Here is a 21,600-nt window from a genome sequence, read left to right as displayed (position 1 = left end):
AATCAAAGATAGATAAGGCTTTACTCTGCAACTCAGCCTCAAGCCAACTCAGACCCTGATTAGATTAAAGTGGCCCCATTTCTGTCTCAGTTTCAAAGTATAGGGTAAAATGTTTTTTGGAGAGGATAACACCATTCAGAGCAGTGGTATGCTGGTAAAAGTTTCCAACCAATTCTCTGATATTGCCGATTTCCGTGGTGTAAATATTCCGACCTTGGCCAATTCCAACCAACCAGCCAATCTTACTGAATGTGGAGTTGGGAAGAAACGCACATATTCAGTTCTTCTGAGCCAGTACAAGCCGGCTCCAGCAAACTACTGATCCAGTGACTCTACAGATTTTCATATACAATGGCTGGCAGTTAGGCAAAATTATAAGGCACAGCAATAAACAGGATCAACAGAAAAAGCTGACCATGAAAAGAGTCAGACATGGACTCTAAAATAACTGATTAAAATGTTCAAGAAAATAGAAGATGCAAAATTTCACAGATGGAAAATTTCACTGAGAACATGCGCAAAAAAGAGCCAAGCTGAAATTCCAGAAATGAAAATAAAATTCAGTAATAAAAATTAAGAACTGAATAGATAGGTTTAACAGCCAACTGGATAAACCCAAAACAAAAAACAAAAGTGAACTGAATGATATGTCAGTAGAAAAATAACCAAACTGAGGCATAGAGAGCAAAAAGAATGAAAAATACAGAAAATAACATAAAAAACATATGAGATATGATTTAATACACATGTGACTGAAGTTCCAGAGAGGGAGGAGAGAGAGAATGACACAGGAACAGTATGTAAAGGGATAATGGCAGACAACTTTCCAAAACTGACAAAAGACATCAAGCCACAGATTTCAGAAGCCCAATTTACTACCACAATGACTCATCAGTTTGGTTTAGCTTTGCTTTATTAAAAGCCACCTGCTCTTGGAGATATTGGGCCACTTCATATCTGCCCTGCCCCTTCAACAAACTGCAGTTGCAAAGCCTAGTTTTCAAGGGCATTACAGAGCAGCGGAAAGAGTTTAACTGAGTCAGGGGTACCTGACTTCTAATCTAGGCACTGCCATCTGGTAGTTTTGTAATTGAGGGTAAACTACTGAACCTCTCTGGGCCTTAGCTTCCGCCTCTGAAAAGTAGAAACAACACATAATTCCCTCAGAGTTATCTAAATGATTATGCAACATCTAATCCCAAGTGTCTTCTTCACCACCACCTAGAGAGGCTGAAGTGCAGAGATAAAGAATGGTGCCAATAGTTAACTGACTCTAAGGCCAGACTTCCCAGTTCAAATTCTGCCTCTGCCTTTTACTATTCTGGGGCTGACGGCAAGTCACATAACCTCTCTAAAATTGGCTTAGCTTTTGCATCTGTAAGAGGAGGATAAAAGGTCTGTTAAAAGGTTTAAAGAACTGAGCTACGATTGCCAACCAAAAGGTTGGCAATTCAAATCCACCAGGCGCTCCTTGGAAATCCCATGCAGCAGTTCTACTCTGTCCTATAGGGTCACTATGAGTTGAAATGGGTTTGGTTTTCATAAAGTGCTTAGAAGAAAACTTGGTACACAGTAAGCGCTACACATATGAACAATTTTATGTATTTTCCCATTCCGTTTGATTTCTGTAGTACTCCTCCAGGAGTAGAGGTTCTGTCCTTCGCCTTCTGCTCTTGTTGTGTTATCTATACTCTTCCTCCACGTCTCCACTTCGAAGCCATAATTTCAACCATGCATTACCTATCAACTGATGAAGTACACAGAGGTGTATTTCCCAGATCCAACCTACCAGTTGTTGGCTGCTGTCTGGATAACTCCCCCTGGAACTCTCATAGGCTTCTTAAAATTAACATTTAAAATACTAATACTCTCCCATCACTCCCCCTAAACCTCCAAGTTGTTGTTCCTATTACAAAAGGAGTATCTTTGTTGGCAAATTGCATCATTTCTTCACCCAGTCACTCAAGCAAGTAACCTGGGGTCATTCTTCACGCTCCATTACGTTTTTTTTTTTCTTCTTCTTTTATTCCCAGTGCTAGTTCTATGAGATTCAGGGACTACTGCTTTCCTCATGCTTAGATCTTATCATGAGTCTTCGTCCCCTCGGTCCTTCTAGATATCACTGCCAAATTTATCTTCCTAAAACCCCATATATGTTTTAATTAGGATACACCATTTTTTTAGAATTTTGATGTTTCCCTAGTGTCTATCAGACCAAGTGCAAACTCCCCCACTTGTATAATTTCAGGTCTTGCATCATGCATTCCTGTTTTCATTTCCCAATGTAAACACTATGTTCCATTTAGGCTACCCTTCTTCCAATTGTTCAGTTCCACTTCTTCTCATTTGTTTTGGCTTATTCTATCTCTAGAAAACCACATATAATTTTCAGGCACAGATGGAGCCCTGGTGGCATAGTGGTTAAGAGCTCATTTGCTAATCAAAAGGTCAGGGGTTCGAATCTACCAGCTGCTCCTTGGAAACCCTAGGGGACAGTTCTACTGTGTTCTATAGGGTTGCTATGAGGCAAAATCCACTCAAGGACAATGGGTTTGGTTTTGGTTTAGGGCTACAGAGGAAAATGGGAATAACCGTAGCGTTGAACCAAGACATGATCAAATATAAGACACACCATTAATTTATGTGCCACTAAGAAAGCAAAACACTGCCAATTCAACACTGACACACCACTATAAAATATATCTAAATTTCAGAGATGTTAAAACCTGGGGGGAAAAGTGTGTCTTAGAACTGATGAAACACGGTAGTAAGATTTATACAGCTGATCCATAATTACTGTTATTTAGCCATCCTGGCTCCTGAGTATTCCGATACACAGGGCAGTGTGGCCAGTTAAAATAACGAACTCCCCACCCCAAAGAATAATAATAAAAAATATCCATGTCCTAAACCCTGGGACCTGTGAGTGTTATCTTACATGGCAAAAAAGGGCTTGGCAGATATGATTAAGTTTAGGATCCTGATTTGGAGTTTATCCTAAATTACTGGGTATATTCTAAATGCAATCATACATATACAAGAGGGTAGCAGAGGGAGATCTGACACATACTGAAGACAGAGGGCAATGTGATGATGAAAGCAGAGATCTGAAAATGCTACACGGCTAGTTCTGAAGATGAAGGAAGGGTACCTTGAGCCAAGGAATACAGCTCTAGGAAGCTTAAAAAGGGAAGGAAACATTCTCTATAATCCTTTGGAGAGAGCATAGCCCTGTGGACACCTTGGTTTCAGCCTACTGAAACTGATTTCAAACTTCTGTCCTCCAGAACTGTAAAAGAATAAATTTATGTTGTTTTAAGTCACCACACTTGTGGCAATTTGCTACAGTAGCCATAGGCAACTAATAAACGCAGCAAGCAGAGGTGGGTGGTAACCACGTGTTGTTTCTGTGCTCTTTCTCCTCTTGCTCCATTCACTGTGAAACTACAACCTACAGATAATTCCTTCAAACACACAGCAACGCTCCCTCCATTACTTCCTTCGACATAAAATTACAATCTGGCCCAAGCAATTAAGTAAAATCCTCACTTCCCATTAGCTATTGGATAAATTCCAACATTTTCATGCATGTGAGAAAATAACTAGAAATTATAATGCTATGTGTTGTCATTTTTGTCTGCAATTATATTTGGGCTTTTGGTTTTAAAAACTCAGTACTCAGATATTAATTTAGAGAGTATCAACAGAGCTTATGCACTCACATACTAGGTACTTAAATATTTGTAACACAAATGAAATGAATTACAGATCTCGGAAGGCATTTAGGACAAAATGTTCATGATAATGGCAACATGGGCATAATATAATAATTTACAAACTGGGTACAGAAACGCCTAATGAAACGAGTAGATTGTAATTTACTGTTTCAACAATCCACCTATGTTTACTGAGCACAAACTATATGCAAATGTGCTATCCTGGACACTAGTGGATATAAAAATGTCATTGTTTTCAAACTTTTAACCTATGGAGGCAAACAATCCTATCAGCAATTACACTACTAAGAAGAGTTAACTAAATGCCATAACAAATATGTAAGCAATATTTTGTAAGAAAATAGAAGGTAAAATTATCATTCAGATTAATAATTTTAGCAATTTGATTCTACTTATCTTGGAACAAGAGAAGTCCCTGGGTAGCTCAAACAGTAAAGTGCTTGGCTACTAGCCACAAGGCTGGTGGTTGGAATCTACCTAGAGGCACCTCAGAAGGCCACTTCTGAAAGGTCATAGCCATTGAAAATTCTATGGAACCCAGTCCTACTCTGATATGTACAGGGTCATCATGAGTCAGAATCGACTCAATGGCAACTGTTTTTTTATCTTGGAATGAGAGTGGCATAACTAAAAACTATTACATAATATGTAGTCCAGAGTAATATTTATGGCATGAAATGAATTAGATAATGTTTTCTTCCAACATGACTGTATATATTCTCTATATATCTACCTTATTCTGGGAAACCTGAAACATATCGACCCCACAGATGTGAACAGAAGAAAACAACCCCACATCTAATACAGCCCAAAATTAAACTATTATAACCAGCCCCAAAATAGGATGTATATTTCCAAACTCCTGCTTTAGTCACTAACAAACACTATTCACAAAAGGAAGGAAACGAATATTAGAGTAAATTTTACAATGTGATACTATCAAAATACAATTGTTAACTATAATTGTCTACTGTATCAGGGTGACTGCTGAAAGTGGAGTCAAGAAAGATTAACTATGTCCTCAAGGCAGTATCTGTTTTACGGAAGAAAAAGCCAACCCTAAGCAAGTGATGAGGGTGTTAAAAATGCAGGATTCTTGGATATTATTCAGGGATGAACAGGAAGAAAAAAAGAAAGTAAAATTATAAGGCATACTCTCAATAATAACAAAGCATTACAGTAGACAAATCACTTAGAAACAACATAAACAAACTGCAGTGAAAACAGAAACAAAGAAATTCAAATCTTCTCTGTTCCACTCAAGTTAAACTGGGGCTGGGGGAGGGTCTGCAGGAAAGGAGATGGCAAAAGCCAACCCCCTGCATTTTTAAAGACAGTAACTCAGACAACAAGTTGACAGTAACACCAGTGCCACCTGCACAGGCGAAAATGAGTTAAAGTCATACCATACCTTTGTCTGTATCTCAGAATACTAACTCAAGGACCACGAGCTAGCTGCCCTTTCCCCCTCTTCCCCATTCCATTTCCCAGCACCGTTTACTGGGCCTTTATCAGGCACTATAGAGGTGTAGTAGTTTAAGAGTTTGGCCGCTAACCAAAAGGTTGGCCGTTCAAATCCACCACCTGCTCCTTTGAAACCCTATGGGGCAGTTCAACTCTGCCCTACAGGGTCACTATGAGTTGGAATTGACTCAATGGCAATGGGTTTGGTTTCAGGTTTATGCAATGCAAAGCACTGCACATAAATTCTCCCCTTTAATCTTGATAGCTACATTATGAAGTGTGATTTCAATACCCATTTTATTGATAAGGACGCTAAGGTTCTAAAACGTGTGAACCAACTTACCCAAGGTCACTTCGTAACCTCGTTACCCAGTTACTAACAACAAGCTAGTAAAGGGGTGGATCTCAGATATGAACCCAGCACTTGTCTCTGCACTATACTATTCTCAAATATGAACTTCACCCATGATATTATCGCATTTTGAAATTAGTAATCATGATGGTATCTACTTACGTGCAAGTAATGCATACCATTCAGTGATAAAGGACAGCCAAATGACACTGATCATAGTCAGATGACCAGCTATTTTTGGACAAGTACAATTACAATCCAGTTACACTTCCTGGCAATCTCAAAAGTAACTATAACTATATTGTGTTATAAGAAACCACTAATTCACTTAAACATATTGTTGCTGTTGTTATTAGGCACCACTGAGTTGGTTCCACCTCATAGCAACCCTACGTACAACAGAACGAAAAACTGCCCAGTTAAAAATATTGCTTAACTATTAATTAACTTTAATATTCCAACACGAAGAAAAGCAATTTGAACTCGTGACTCTGTGAGGGGAATGCGGTTCTTCAAAAGGTTATTTACAAAAGATCTGGATAACTCTATTGTGCTTAATCATACCATTGAAAAACAAACATTGCCCTCCAAATCTAACCCCTGCTTATAAAGTTATCATACTACTCTGATAAGTTCAAAAATAGTTCATGCATTCTAGACAGATCTGATAAATAGCTAGAGTAAATAGGCCTTTGTAACTTGCAAGGTGCAGACAATTAAATATCTCAAATTCTAGTTTTATCTTTTCTCACCATATAATACCTAAAAATCATGTTTGTCAAATCTGCCCATCAGATATCAGTTAAATAAAGCATGGTACATTCATAAGATAGATAATATGGCAATAATCAAAGTCATATTTCTAAGAATAAACAATGACATTAATATCCATGTTATAATGTTTAACAGAGAGGATACTATATACACAGGTACACACACACACACACATACATACACTACATCCAAACATAGCATAAAAAGGTAAAGAAAATCACCAAAATGTTGATAATGGTTTTTACTGGTTAGTAGGATTATAAGTGATTTTTGTCTTCTTTATCCTTCTCCAAAACTTGAAATATTCTACCATGAACATACACTCTTCTCATAATCAGAAAAACTACATTTTTAAAGCCTGTGTAGCCACAAACATAAGGGACAAAGGAAAAATACAACTGAATATTCACTAAAAATAGAAGGATAAAAGAAAAGAAGGCATGAAGGGACAGGAAAACTGGACAAATGGACATGGAGTGGAAAGGGAAAGGGGGAGAGCATTGACACATTGTGGGGATTGCAACCAACGTCACAAAACAATTTGTGTATAGAGTTTTGAATGAGAAACTAATTTGCGCTGTCAACTTTGACCTAAAACACAATAAAATTAAAAAAAAAAATAGAAGAGGAACTTTACTAAGTGATGGAACAAACAAAAGAACTTCAACTGCAATGACAATTTTATAAATTGCTAGTATACACCAAAAAACCCACACCTGATTCCGACTCAGTGACCCTACAGGACAGAGCAGAACTGCCCCTAGAGTTTCCAGGGAGCACATGGTGGATTCAAACTGCTGGCCTTTTGGTTAGCAGCTGTAGTTCTTAACCACTATGTGACCAGGGTTTCCAAATTGCTAGTATAACCAAAAACCAAACCCAGTGCCGTCGAGTCATTTCAGGACAGAGTAGAACTGCCCCACAGAGTTTCCAAGGAGCACCTGGCGGATTCGAACTGCCGACCCTTTGATTAGCAGCCGTAGCACTTAACCACTACACTACCAGGGTTTCCAATTGCTAGTACAGTTATCACTAATTTTAGTGTATAGTCACCAGGTACAAAAATAGTGTTTGTAAAAAGGAAACTACTATTACTTATACACAGGTGATAAGATTTGTTATTTTGCATCCATACTTTCATCCCGACACCCTGCTGTAATCCATTTAAAAAAATAGTATAAAACTGGATTTATATGCATATTTAGATCAACAAAACCTCGAAAAAATATTTTAAATCCTTACCAATATATATTTTAAAATCGACTGATGTAAACGGCTTTTTTTTTTTTTTTTTAATCTACCATTTCAACAACTAAAAGGCCTAATAAAGGTCTGCTTTACTTTTTTTCAGGAGCCCTGGTGGTACAGTGGTTAAACATTCGGCTGCTAACCAAAAGTCTGGCAGTTGGAATCTACCCGCTGCTCCTTGGAAATCCTTTGGTGCAGTTCTCCTCTGTCCCATAGGGTTGCTATGAGCTGGAAACAATTCAACGGTAACAGGTTTGGTTTTGGCTAGTTTACTTTTTTTCAATATGTAGTTTAAGAATACAGGAACCTTTTTGAGTCGTGAACCAGATTTTTCTAATCAAATGATTTAGATTGGTTAATCAATACTGTAAAAATGGCTTGTGGAGACATCTAAACTCCTTTAACTTCACGGAGGGGAAGGCAAATCATTACCAGCATCAACAGGCAAAGGCTGATTCCTGTGAGGAAGTCAGACATAGCTCCTCTCTCCAAACTTTTTCCAATTCTGACACCAAGCAATCCCTCTCACGGCACTCTACTTCTCTGCTCTGGATTTGATGATTTGTTGCAATGGCCACACAGAATTCAAAGACAGTACTCATGATTATGGGGGTTATTTGGGATGTAACAGGTTACAATTCAGGATCAGGAAGTACTCAGGATACAGTTCTTCGGTCAGGACAGAGTCTTGGCTGTGTCCACAGGCAGGCCTCTCCCTGGCCCTCAGCCTCTCAGCCCTCAGCCCCTTGGCCTGGCCTCTGCCCTGCTCATTAAGTGTGACAAAGCTCTTTAGCTCCACTGATAAGTGCCCAGAGACACCCCACTTAGCCAGTAAGCCTCAGCCCAAAGGTGTTCAGCTCTTCAGCTCCATGGGTCAGCAAGTCTAACCCTACCAAGTGCCCAGAGGCACCCCATTCCGCCTGCAAGCCTCCTGCTCAAAGGTGCTCAGCTTTCACACACCATAGACAGTGAAGCCCACCTGTCTCCTGCCGGTCTCCTGGTTCTGCTGCCACTGGTTCTCACCATCTCTCACTGTCTCCAGTGTTAAAGCTCTCTTTCTCTGTTTCCTGGGTCTAGGAGGTTCTCAGAGCAGGGACCCTGTATCCAAAGGATGCACTCCACTCCTAGCTATTCTTCTTAGCGGTAGTGGGTTCCCCTCAGCTCTGGGATTGGCTCTCTTTTAAGTCTGGCAGGATGGTAAAACTCACCAATCCCCTTGTCAGGGTTCTATATATCTTATTTGCATGGTCCCATTCCCACACCAGCCGGCCCTCCAAATTCAGATTCTAACCTCCAAAACTGTGAGAAAATTAATTTATTTGTTAAAGCCATGTACTTATGGTATTTCTGTTACAGCAGCAGTGGATAACTAAGAATTTGATACCGGAAATGTAGGGTGCTACTCTAACAAATACCTAAAATATGGAAACAGTTTTGGAATTGGGTACTGGGTAGAGGCTGGAAGAGTTCTGAGGTGCCTAACAGTAAAAGCCTAGACTGCCTTGAAGGGACTGTTCATAGAATTATGGACATCAAAGGCAATTCTGCTGAGGGCTCAGAGGGACGTGAGGAGAGCTATCAAAAAAGTCTATCGACATAGACAATACACATGGTGCCAGCAAAAGAATGTTGCTAGAAATGTGGACATTAAACGTGCTTCTGGTGAGGCTTTAAAAGAACATGATGAATCTGTGTTTGGACACTGGAAGTACGGCGATGTTTTTTAATTCGGTGGCAAAGAACTTGTCTGAATTATGTTCAAATGTTTGGTGGAATGCACAACTTGTAAGTGATGAACTTGGATATGTGGCTGAGGAGGTTTCTAAGCAAGATCTTAAAGGGGTCACACTGTTTCTCCTTTCCACTTATAGGAAAATGCAAGAGGAAAGGCATGGACTTAAAAACAAACTGCAAAATGAAAACAAAGCTTAAGGATTTGGAAAATTACGCTGTACAAACTAAGAATATGTGTCCTAGAATTTTCACCAAGGATGTGGCTACACAATCTTTTATTAAAGAGATTAAGACTGTGACTGATGGGTCTAACCAACTATCACAGCAGAAAACCCAATGGCTTAGACTGAAGGGGACAGAAAAGAATGAAAGGAAAGAATGCTATGTGCCTCTTGGAATTCTACAGGCAGGAAAGAGGCCAAAGAAGTGACATCTACTGTTCTCAAAAAAAAAAAAAAAAAAAAAATCCCTGGAGCAGCTCAGAGTTCAGAAGGAACAAAGGAAGAAGGGATGCCTCAAATTCAAAGGGTGGTACCAGGGCCTGCTGGATTTCAAAGGGTGGGAACACAGCCTCCTATGTTTCAAAAAGGCAGATCTTCACCAACTCGGTTCTGGAGCCGGGGGCTGCCATTCACAGGTGCCAGGGGGATGGGGCCCATTACCTAAAGCTGAGGGGGCAGAAGAATGGGGCCTGCTGGGACTGAGCAGGTGGGGCTTGCCACTCCGATGGACTAGAATAGGGCAATCCAAACCTGAGGGAGTAGAGTCGACGCCCGGTGGGCATGGAAGGTGAAGATGAAGTCGAGGGCCTCGAGGCCTTCACCTAGAATCCAGAGGGTATGGCCAACACCCAGAGTCTGGAGGGCAGAGCCCTTGCTTCCAACTTCCCTCCAATTTCTCCCATTTGTAGTAGAAATGTCTACTTTGTGTCTGTTCTATCATTGTACTTTGGGAGCAGGTAACTTGTAGTCTAGATTTCACAAGTTCACAGATGAAGACAAATTTTGCCCCAGGATGCAATACGCCTGAAGTCTCACCCATATATGATTTACATGATTCTGAAGATGATATTTTGGACTTGGAGTTGATTTAAGGCTTTTGGAATGTGATAGAGTAAATGTATTTTCCCTGTGGGGAAAGTCATGAATTTCGTGGGGCCAAGGGGTGGAATGTTATAGACAGAATTGTGTCCACCAGAAATAATGTGCTGTAAAAAATGGGCAAAGGATACGAACAGGCACTTTACTAAAGACGACATTCAAGTAGCTATCAGATACATGAGGAAATGCTCACCATCATTAGCCATTAGAGAAATACAAATCAAACCTACAATGAGATTCTATCTCACTCCAACAAGGCTGGCATTCATCCAAAAAACACAAAATAATAAATGTTGGAGAAGTTGTGGAGACTGGAACATTTACACACTGCTGATGGGAATGTAAAATAGTACAACCACTTTGGAAATCAATTTTGCTAGTCCTTAAAAAACTAGAAATAGAACTACCATACAATCCAGCAATCCCACTCCTTGGAATATATCCTAGAGAAATAAGAGCCTTTACACGAACAGACAGATACACACCCATGTTCACTGCAGCACTATTTACAACAGCAGAAAGATGGAAGCAACCAAGGTGCCGATCGACAGAAGAACGGATAAATTATGGTATATTCACACAATGGAATACTATGCATCGATAAAGAACAATGATGAGTCCATTAAACATTTCATAACATGATGGTTATGAGAGGGGGAGGGAGGGAGGGAGAGAGGTTTTCACTAAAAAAAAAAAAAAAAAATTAGATAGTAGATAACAACTATTTTAGGTGAAGGGAAAGACAACACACAATACAGGAGAGGTCAACATAACTAGACTAAACCAAAAGCAAAGAAGTTTCCTGAATAAACTGAACGCTTTGTAGGCCAGCGTTGCAGGGGCCGGGGTTTGGGGCCCATGGTTTCAGGGGACATCTCAGTCAACTGGCATAATAAAATCTATTAAGAAAACATTCTGCATCCCACTTTGGTGAGTGGCATCTGGGGTCTTAAACAATAGCAAGTGGCCGTCTAAGATGCATCAATTGGTCTCAACCCATCTGGAGCAAAGGAGAATGAAGAACACCAAAGACACAACGTAATTATGAGCCCAAGAGACAGAAAGGGCCACATAAACCACAGACTACATCGACCAGAGACCAGAAGAGTTACCTGGTGCCTGGCCACAACCAATGCCTGCCCTGATAGGAAGCAGGAGAGCAATGGGCTGCAGAACTCGGATTCTCATAAAAAAAACAGATTTAATGGTCTGAGACTAGAAGGACCCCAGTGGTCATGGTCTCCAGGCCTCCTGTTAGCCCAGGACAGAAACCATTCCCAAAGCCAACTCTTCAGACAGGGTTTGGACTGGACTATGGGACAGAAAATGGTACTGGTGAAGAGTGCGCTTCTTAGATCAAGCAGCACATGAGACTATGTGGGCAGCTCCTGTCTGAACGGGAGATGAAAGGGCAGAAGGGGTCAGAAGCTGGCCGAATGGACAGGAAAACAGAGGGTGGAGGAAAGGAGTGTGCTGTGTCATTAGGAGGAGAGCAATGAGGAATACATAGCAAGATGTATATAAATTTTTATATGAGAGACTGACTTGATTTGTAAACTTTCACTTAAAGCACAATAAAAATTTTAAAAAATAAAATAAAGATAATGAAAAGGGGGAAAAAAAAGTGTTCTAAATCCTAATCGCTACGTTTGTGGTTAAAATCTTATTTGGGAATGGGATGTCTTTTTTATGTTGAGACAGGATTAGTGTAAGGTATGTCTTAAAACAATCTCTTTTGAGATATAAAAGATATTAAACAAGTAAAGAAGAGAGATGGAATAAGACAGACGCCAAAACACATGGCGATGTCCAAGGAACAGGAAGCAGAAGCTGAAAAGACAAGGACCTTCCGCCAAAGCTGACGGAGACAGACAGCCTTCCCCTAAAGCCGGCACTCTGAATTAGGACTTTTAGCCTCCTAAACGGTGAGACAATAAATTTGTTTGTTAAAGCTATGCACTTGTGGTATTTGTTACAACAGCACTAGGTAACTAAAACCGGTGGCTTGAGATCACAGATGTTTTCAAAACATTTTTTTCTTGATTAAAAAAAATAACCATGTATTACTTTTATTTAAAAAAAAAAAAAATACCAATACATACTTGTTGCTGTAGAGTCGATTCCAACTCATGGCAACATCATATGTCACAGAGTAGAAACATTTCATATTCTTGGCTGTAATCTTTATGGAAGCAGATCACCAGGCCTTTCTTCCTCGAAGTCACTGGGTGGGTTCGAACCACCAACCCTTAGATTATCAGCCAATCGCAAACTGTGTGCCCCACCTCGGCTCCTTTAGAATGATACAGGTAATGCCTGACTTACATTCGAGGGAACCGTACTTATGACCAAATGTTTTTGTTTTTGTATACTTTATTGTTAGTAATGTGCACGACATACAATGTTAAAATATAGTTGTAGGTTTATTTGTAATGTTTCCAACCCCCAAAGACAAATAAAGATTAAATAAAAAACTCATTGCCACCAGTGGATTTCCACTCATAGCAACCCTAAAAGACAGAGTAGCACTGCCCCATAGGGTTTCCAAAGAGCAGCTGGTGGAATCGAACTGCCAATCTTTTTGGTTAGCAGCGGCACACTTAACCGCTGCACCACCAGGACTCCAGATTCATAGAGGCACTGAAAATAAAAGGCAACAATAATGAAAATTAAAAATAAAATGACGTATTCAACTTATTTCAGAACCGACTTAGGATGGAATCATCAGAATGAAATCCTGTCATAAACTGGGACTGCCTGTACATAAAACTAGTTGGCAAGGAGAGTAGATTCCAACTTATGGTGCTCCATAGAATTTTCATGGTCTCAGCGGAAATCTAGGTCAATGGCATAACAAATTCTATGTTCTACATTCGACTGTGGTAAGTTATAACTGGGGTCCTAAAAGCCTGCGAGCAGCCATCTAAGATACTGGTCCCCTCCCGGCTGCAGCAAAGGAGAATGAAGAAAAACAAAGGGAAAGATAAGTCCAAAGGACTAATGGACCACAACTATCAGGATTAACCAGACTGAGCCCTGAACAACTAGGCAGTGCCAAGTTACCCACGCCGACTGCTATGGAAGGGATTGCAATAGGGGGTCCTGGACAGAGCTGGGGAAAATGTAGAATAAAATTCAAATTCACACACACACATGACTAGGCTTGCTGGTATGACAGACTGGAGAAATCCCAAGAGTACAGCCCCTGGCCACCCTTTTAACTCAGTACTGAAACTACTCCTGAGGTTCACCCTTCAGCCAAAGATTAGACAGGTCTATAAGGCCAAAAATAACACATGTGAGGAACATGCTTCGTAGTTCAATCATATATACAAGACTAATGGGCACACCAGCCCAAAGGCAAAGACAAGAAGGCAAGAAGGAACAGGAAAACTGTACGAATGTTAACAGGGAACCTGGAGTGGAGGAGAGTGTTAACACATCATAGTGTTGGCAACCAATGTCACAAAACAATTTTTGTATTAACTGTTTGAGAAACTAATTTGCTCTGTAAACTTTCACCTAAAGCACAATTTAAAAAAAAAAGTATAACTCAGTGATTAACACTGAGAAAAAAAATGCCAATATTTGTCCTTCCTTTAAGTGAGGCCAGAGTGTATTTTTTTCTTTTGTTCATTTGGTTCTTAGACTACACATCTTAAATTTTCACGAGAGTTCAATTCTCCTGAACTTCCCAGAAGCACATGGAAGAAGAAAGCCTTCCCCAAAGAAAGTTTGTACAAGACAGCATAGAACAACATAGCCAAGAAAGTTGAGCTTTAACTCTCATTCATTGAAATACCAGACTAATAAAAGATCAATTGTCAAAACAGTGAAGTAATACTTTATGTGGCAGGCTTAGCTTACTAGTGACTCAGCTGCAGCCACGGAATCAGCATCTATCGGCAGTAATAAAAGCCAGACTTCACCCGGCTGTAGTTAGTTGCCGCCGAGTAGATTCTGACTCACAGTGACCCTGAGCGTGCAGAGTAGAACTGTTCCATGGGGTTTTCAAGGCTGTGACCTCTCAGAAGCAGATCGCCAGGCCTGCTTCCCCGAGGTACCCCTGGGTGAGTTTGAATCACCAACCTTTAGTTGAGCGCTTAAACATTTGTGCTACCCAGGCCACCCTGCCTATACCTTACTAAGTTCTAATTACTCAAATAAATAAAAATAGCATTGGAAAATCCTCCTTATTCATCTCTGTAAAAACTCTTCAAGCATATTCCTCACTTATAGTCTAATTTTCATTTAACACAGAGCAGACACGGATGTAGCAGAAGCCCAGGCATCAATCCATCAACCCAAGCTGCTAGGCCTCTTCCCCATTTATGGAAAAAGAAAGAGTGAAGAATGAGTAATAACACAGTTTATATTACAGCTGTAGGACCAAAGTCTTAGAGAATTATCACACATTAAGTGAGAGCTGTTTTTCATCTCCTAATAGCCTTGATTTGGGAACAGTACACATGTGTTCTCAAAATACTAATATTCTTCAATTACTTCACTTCCATATTCAGTATAAATGTTTACAAAAAAGGAAGAAATTCTGTCAGCGAACATATCCAAAAGTGGTGTTAGAAAATTAGTACCATATTAGTTCATATTTTCCTATGCATGTATCCTGCTATGAATCACAGTAATCAATGACATACTATGAAAATGTATAGTCTTTAAAAAAAAAACACCAAACCCGTAGCCATCAAGTTGATTCTGACTCATCGCAACCCTGCAGGACACAGCAGAACTGCCCCATATGGTTTCTAAGGAATGGCTAGTGGACTCGAACTGCCAACCTTTTAGTTAGTAGCCAAGCTCTTAACTACTGTGCCAGCAGGTCTCTGTACAGTCTTCAGGCTGTTCAAATACATCATTTGGTTAAAAGCAAAATACCAGCTTAAAGTTCAAAAACCCCAAGAAGCTAAGTAAGGTAAAAAAAAAAAAACCAAAGTAGTATTAATACTGAAATTTTAACTTTTCTTATGTACGGCTTCTTCTATTGTTGATTTGCTCCTAAATATAACAGAATAATGAGCATACTACTAGACAATACAATCCACTGATTTTATTACGAAATAACACATGGGTATTACCAGCTGCTACTTTTTTACAGATAGGCTGGAAGTTTGAGGCTAGCCAGAGGCATCTTGAAAGAAAGGCCTGGCGATCTTCCAAAAGAAATTAGGCATTAAAAACCCTATGCAGTATAATTCTACTCTGACACAGGAGGGCGCCTGAGTGGGAACGGGCTCCATGGCAACTGGCTTAATAAAAAAAAAAAAAACTCCCTCAAACCTCAGGCTCTCTAGTGCTCTTCCTAGATATGATCACTGTCAAGTTTCTGTATCTTTTCAAAAGTTTTCTCAACAGTATCAAAAAAAAAAGGCACGTTTAAATATGTGTGTGATATGAGTTCAAATACAAATTTCTAATAAATGTGTAAAAATTTTTGAAAAGAACATAAATTCCTTACTCTGTGAGATGAACACCATGCTTTATGAGTTTAACTCACACAGAGAAAAACTTTAGAAAAGAATCTTTGGCTAATCACCCTTTTACTAAAAGAGAGAAAATTAATCATTCAAGATGGCAGCAATTATACTTGTTGATTTTCTATGAGAAAATAGTCCCTGCGTTTCACAAGGATTTTTACAAGCAAATTTGATGTTATTCAACTGCTCAATAACCAAGGATCTATGGAAGTCAACTCCATCACTTTCTGTGAATTTTAGCGTATGTTTACTGTTTTGGTGATGTATCTACACTGCGTCTAGAGCTTCTTTCTAATATCACTTAACTTAGTGAAATATAGACATAAGATGCCACTTTAAAGTTACCTTTTGCATTTCCAAAGTGCCTATCTGTTCTTGGTCTTTCCCACCTTGATCACTTTAACTTCCTGTTTTCTATATATACCCCCTTGTTCATCCTGCTTCAGACTGAAAGCTCTACCACACCAGTTTTTATGATTTTCCAAAATACCACTGTCCTATAAGTCCACCATGCATTCACAGAATTTTAAATTCCAAAGCCCTCTTATTTTATTATATTCTTACTCCAACTGCTATTTGTCATCACAAAATGGTATGTAGTATGTTCCTCTTGGTCTTGGACAATCCTGTTTTCTAATTTTTGTTTGTGTTTTGTGTCATACACTCCATGCCTTACTTAACAAGTGTCTTATGACTGGAAACAGACATCATTCTCTAAGCCCTTTTCTCCTCTAAGAGAAAATGACCCTTCTGAAACACCAGCTGGCCATTTTCACATGGAAGTTTACATCAAGCCTAATGTAGAGCACCATTTATCTTAAAATAAGCATTATTGCCAACTCATGGCTAAGGATGAATTTGGGAACAAGGAGAAAAAGATGAGGAACCCAACTCCATTAGTTTCCAAACTCAGCTAAATGTATTATGCAAAGGATCGCCTGAGACAAAAATACTATAATCAATACTGTAACTGGTGCTATTAATGCACTCTTCCAAAACTTCCTTTAGACAAAAAAAAAAAAAAAAAATCACATTGAATTCGAGTTGACCCCGTATAAAAATGCTCATTTTGCAGACTTCAGTCTTACAATGTTACTTGTGAAATAAATGAAACAAACTTTCAACTACTCTAATAACAGCAAACCTTTTGGTGGACACTCACTGCCCTTCATTGTGTCAGAAAAAAAAAAATGAATGAATCTTCTTAGGATAGGAGAAAAAAAAATTAACTTCCCCCAACTGTCTGAAGAAAATATCCTGTTTACTACACTTTTAAAAACAGAGAAAACTAAAACCGAATCACCTTCAGGCCTAGGGCAGCAGGGTGGTATGAAATAGTACAGAAAATTCCTAATGGCTGTGAACACCAGAAACAACTACTCATGTCCTTAAAAAGACATGCCAAAAAGCAATAGTCATTTCCACCACGCAGATAAGCTTGCGTTCAAATAGGAAAAACCTTGATTTTCTAGCAAACCTGTGGCCAAAGTAGAGAAGAATGTAATGCTTATTATTAGCCCTTGTATTATGATTCTGCCTGGAAATTAGCAAAGAGCGAGAGAGAGGACGGTGAAAGGGAAGGTGCTTTTTGAAGAGTAGCCCGTGACCGAAGCTCAGAAAGGGAGGGCGGACGGTGACAGTAAAGTGACTTCCACCAGGGCTGGTGATGGTGAGGGCAGCCTTATATAAGCAGATCGTGGGAGCCCCGCGGTTCGGAAGGGAGGTGCGAGCCGCGCGTCAAACGCGCTTGGGCCGGGGCGGCCACTCACCCAGGCGGGCAGGTCGGAGGAGCAGACGCTGAGGCGCACCGCCTGCTCCTCGTCCTCCAGGAAGGCCAGCGCCCGGGAGAGGCGGGACGTCTTGTCGCCCTTGTTCCTTCGGCACCAGAAGAGCAGTCCCAGCCCCAGCAAGATCCAGCTGAAGCTCAGCCCCAGGTAGCCGAGCGCGTACACTGGGAAGAGCAGCACGAAGCTGCGCGCAAACTGCGAGAGCAGCCCCGGCACGTCCACGCTGAGCATGGAAACAGGGGGCTCGGGCGCCGGGTCCCCCTCAGGGTTGGGACCCCTGGCCGCGGCCGGGCCCTGGTCGCCCCCGGCCCCTGGGACGTCGGAGCCTACTGGACACTTTTCCCGGGAGGTGCTCATCGCGAAACCACGTCCACAGAGGGCGACAGCAGCGATAACGGCAGCGGCTTAATCCCACCCACTGCGTCTCCCTCCCCCAGCCAAGGCGGGCTGGGCGAACCCGCGGATCCCGGGGGCCCGGGCCCGACTAAGTCCACTGCGCACGCCAGCGCCTCTCTGAGGGTGAGCGCCCAGCCCAGCCCCGCCACTCCCCAAGCTGCCGCTAGCGCGCCCGCGCTTCCGCCCGCAGGAGGCGTGGACACGTCATCACGCAGGCATGGGCCGGGCCGGCGACGGGCGGGCGCGGCCGCACGGGGCGGTGGCTGCCACCTGGGGCGGGGGAGCGGTTTGGCGCCTAGCTTGGAGGTTTCCACCGGCCCTGAGGAGGAGCCCTCCCCGTGCTCGGTGCCAAGGGACGGTTAGGGAGCGGTCTCTTGAGCACTTGCCCAGCTCTGGGGTGGTGAAGAAGGGAAGGGGAGAGTTTAGCGAGATGAGGTCATGGAAAGTGCTCCGGGTTGCCGGGTGTCCGGGCTACAGCTCCTGGGGTGTGCTGGGCTCCGGAGAGGGAAGTGCCGCGCCTTGGCCGGATTCTGTGTGACTACCCTCTCAACGCTCGCTCCCCTGAACCTTTACACGTCTGTGGTTCTCCGGCCCCACGGAGATTTAAAATGTACTTGCCCAGGTTCAAGCCTCAGAATATCCAGGGTGGGCCTTTACTTCCGTAAGCTCGGGGATGACGAGAGGGTTCTTAAGGGGTGTGTTCCATTGAGCTGAATATTTTGGGATAAGTGCACTTTCCTCCGTTACTTAGGTTACTTTTTAATATACTTTTAAATCGTCTTAAAACAAAACAACCTCCCTGTGGGGTTCTGATAGGTGGCAGTGTCATAAAGCAAAACGGAAGTTATCTTTCTATTAGTGCTGATAACAAGACAGTTTAAAAGTATACTTTTCGGTTTTGGAATCTTCTCAAGTTATTTTTGAAATGTGAAAAGCTTGGTGAGGTGGGTATTATTGTCCATTTTGTAATGCATAAGATGAAATTTAGGCTGAAACAAATAACGTGCTCGAGGTGACGCTGGCACATGGGCAGGAGAGCTCAGAATCCAACGTAGGAATGTGACTTCAACACCATTGCCCTTAAACATCATGCTACACTGCTTCTCTTAAAGGTGTCAAAATCAGAGCCAGTGAACTATTTTTTAAGTAACAGTCCAGACCTGGCTTGTGACTTCTGACAACTTTCTGGTTAACTCAGAGGAAGAACACCTCTTTAAGAAGAAATACCTCCTATTGCTTCTGTTTTTCCAGGGAACCCTGACTGATACTATATATGGAAACATTACTCCAGAGTCTAGAACATTAAGCTTCAGGCAAGGTCACTAAACTTCAAGCAAGGCAAGGGAAGTGGTTTACCTTTCTAGTTCTTCACATTTCCTCATTTGCCCCACAGCCTAAATACGTTAGACATTGTAAATATATAAAGGGCAGTTTCAACTCCTGTCACTGTGCAACTGCTTGATGTTCTTAATGTCAGCTTTCATTCAAGGCTAAGTTTTTATTAACAGCAAAACAGCAATATGTTGTTAACATACGAAGGAGCATTAGCCTTTCTGTTTTTTTCAGTGTTCTCTGCTCAAGAGCTGTAGAATCACATTCTACCTGAGCCACGTAAAAAATGCTGTACGTGCTGTACCATCCACTGTGAAGTATTTGACCTAGGGACCTAGGATTGTAAAATACCTTGAGAAGAAGTAAAGTGTCCATGTTTGTATACCGGTCGGCCTCCTCAGGGCCTTAGGTACCTTCTTCCTAAACCCCACTGAGCTTCCAGTCCCTTCCTTGTACTTAATGATATTAAGAAGAGTGCGGACGTATAGCTATTGCTACAACGAAATCTTATTTTACACTGAATTTAATAATGGATTCATGTTCAGTAGTTAGATTTTTACTAATATTTTACTCTTACTAAGTTTGTGACTTATTCATGTTACCTCTGTCTTTACCTTCTGTGCAGACAGTTCTCCAGTGAAAGACCCTATTTTCTCAGAGGAAATAAGAGCACTATTGTGAGAATTCTAGCACAAAACTATAAAGTTTCAGTATCTGCATGTGTCCTTTCTTCTTTTTTTATAGTTTCAGAGAAAAGTGCTATCTTCTGTTTAAATTCTTCCTGCTTTGTCTTTAATCCCCCTACTTAGGTCTGGGCCTTACCAACCCTTTTTCCTTTCTCCTAGCTCCTCCCCCAACAGCTCTAAGTAGATTTCATTGTAGAGTGGTGGAAGCTCACACTTTGCCTCTCTTCTTCCTCTTCTTCTGTACTAATTTTTTTGTTGTTAACTTTTTGAGGTATAAATTATATACAATAAAATTGACCAACTTAAAATGTACAATTCAATGAATCTTGATAAATGTAAAGAGTTATGTAGCCATCACCATAGTTAAGATATAGAACATTTATACCACACAAAAAGTTCCTTTGTGCCCCTTTGTAGCCAATCCCCTTCCCCTAAACCTGGCCCTTGGAAACCACTGATTTGCTTTACATCATTATACTTTTGCTTCTTCTAGAATTTCATGTAAGTGGAGACATATTGTCTTTGTCATCCAGTGCTGCTATAACAGAAATACCAGAAGTGCATGGCTTTGACAAACAGATGTCTAGTCTGTCACAGGCCAGTAGGCTGGAAGTCCAAATTCAGGGCACCAGCTCCAGGGAAGGCTTTATCTCTCTGTTGACTCTGTCAGAAGGTCCTTGTCATCAATCTTTCTGTGGTCTAGGAGCTTCTCTGCACAGGACCCTAGGGTCCAAAGGATAGGCTCTGCTCCTAGTGCTGCTTTCTTGATAGTATGAGGTCACCATGTCTCTCTACTCGGCACTTTCTTTTATATCTCAAAAGAGATTGGCTTAAGATACTATCTAATCTTGTCAATCTCATCAATATAACTGCTGCTAATCCATTTTATTACATCATAGTGATAGGATTTACAACACATAGGGAAATCACGGCAGATGATAAAATGGTAGACAATCATACAATACTGGGAATCATGACCTAGCCAAGTTGACAGATATTTTTGGGGGACACAATTCAATCCAGGACACATACAATATGTAGTCTTTTGCGTCTGGTTCTTTCACGTACCATAATGCTTTTGAGGTTCTTCTGTGTTGATAAGTGTATCAATAGTTTATTCATTTTATTGATACACCACAATTAATTTAGCTATTCACCGGTTGATGAACATTTAGATTCTTTCCAGTTTTTTACTATTATGAATAAAGTGGCTATGGACATTTGTGTACAAGTCTTTGAGCAGACGTTCGTTTTCACTTGGGTAATTGTCTAAGAATGTTATTCTTGGATTATATAATAGATTTATGTTTAAACTTACAAGAAACCATCAAACTTTTCCAAAGTGGCTGTTTGGAAACTGCCAAACTTTTTCAAAATGAGGATTTTGCACTCCCACAGCAATATATCAAAGTTCAGTTGGTCCACATTCCTACCAACACCTAGTTATTGGTCTTTAATTTTAGCCTTTTTAGTGTAATGATTTCTCATTGTCATTAAT

General features: G+C 40.9%; 1 protein-coding gene across 2 annotated transcripts in view; it reads right to left on the bottom strand.

Moving 5' to 3' along the window:
• ESYT2 (extended synaptotagmin 2) overlaps positions 1-18,247 on the bottom strand; it is a 193,802-nt gene extending 175,555 nt beyond the window's left edge. Inside the window, exon 1 of one of the 2 annotated variants that reach the window (XM_049881683.1) lies at positions 17,671-18,247. In XM_049881683.1, coding sequence (XP_049737640.1) covers positions 17,671-18,045 — 375 coding nt within the window. In that variant the 5' untranslated portion in view covers positions 18,046-18,247. The remainder of the gene's footprint in view (positions 1-17,670) is intronic. The other variant, XM_049881684.1, reaches the window with a different exon arrangement.
• Between the last annotated feature and the right edge of the window lie 3,353 nt (positions 18,248-21,600).

The sequence above is a fragment of the Elephas maximus genome, chromosome 4, assembly GCF_024166365.1.
Source record: "Elephas maximus indicus isolate mEleMax1 chromosome 4, mEleMax1 primary haplotype, whole genome shotgun sequence".
Taxonomy (NCBI): domain Eukaryota; kingdom Metazoa; phylum Chordata; class Mammalia; order Proboscidea; family Elephantidae; genus Elephas; species Elephas maximus.
Note: the sequence above shows the minus strand (reverse complement) of the source record. Positions and strands in the feature narration are given on the sequence as shown.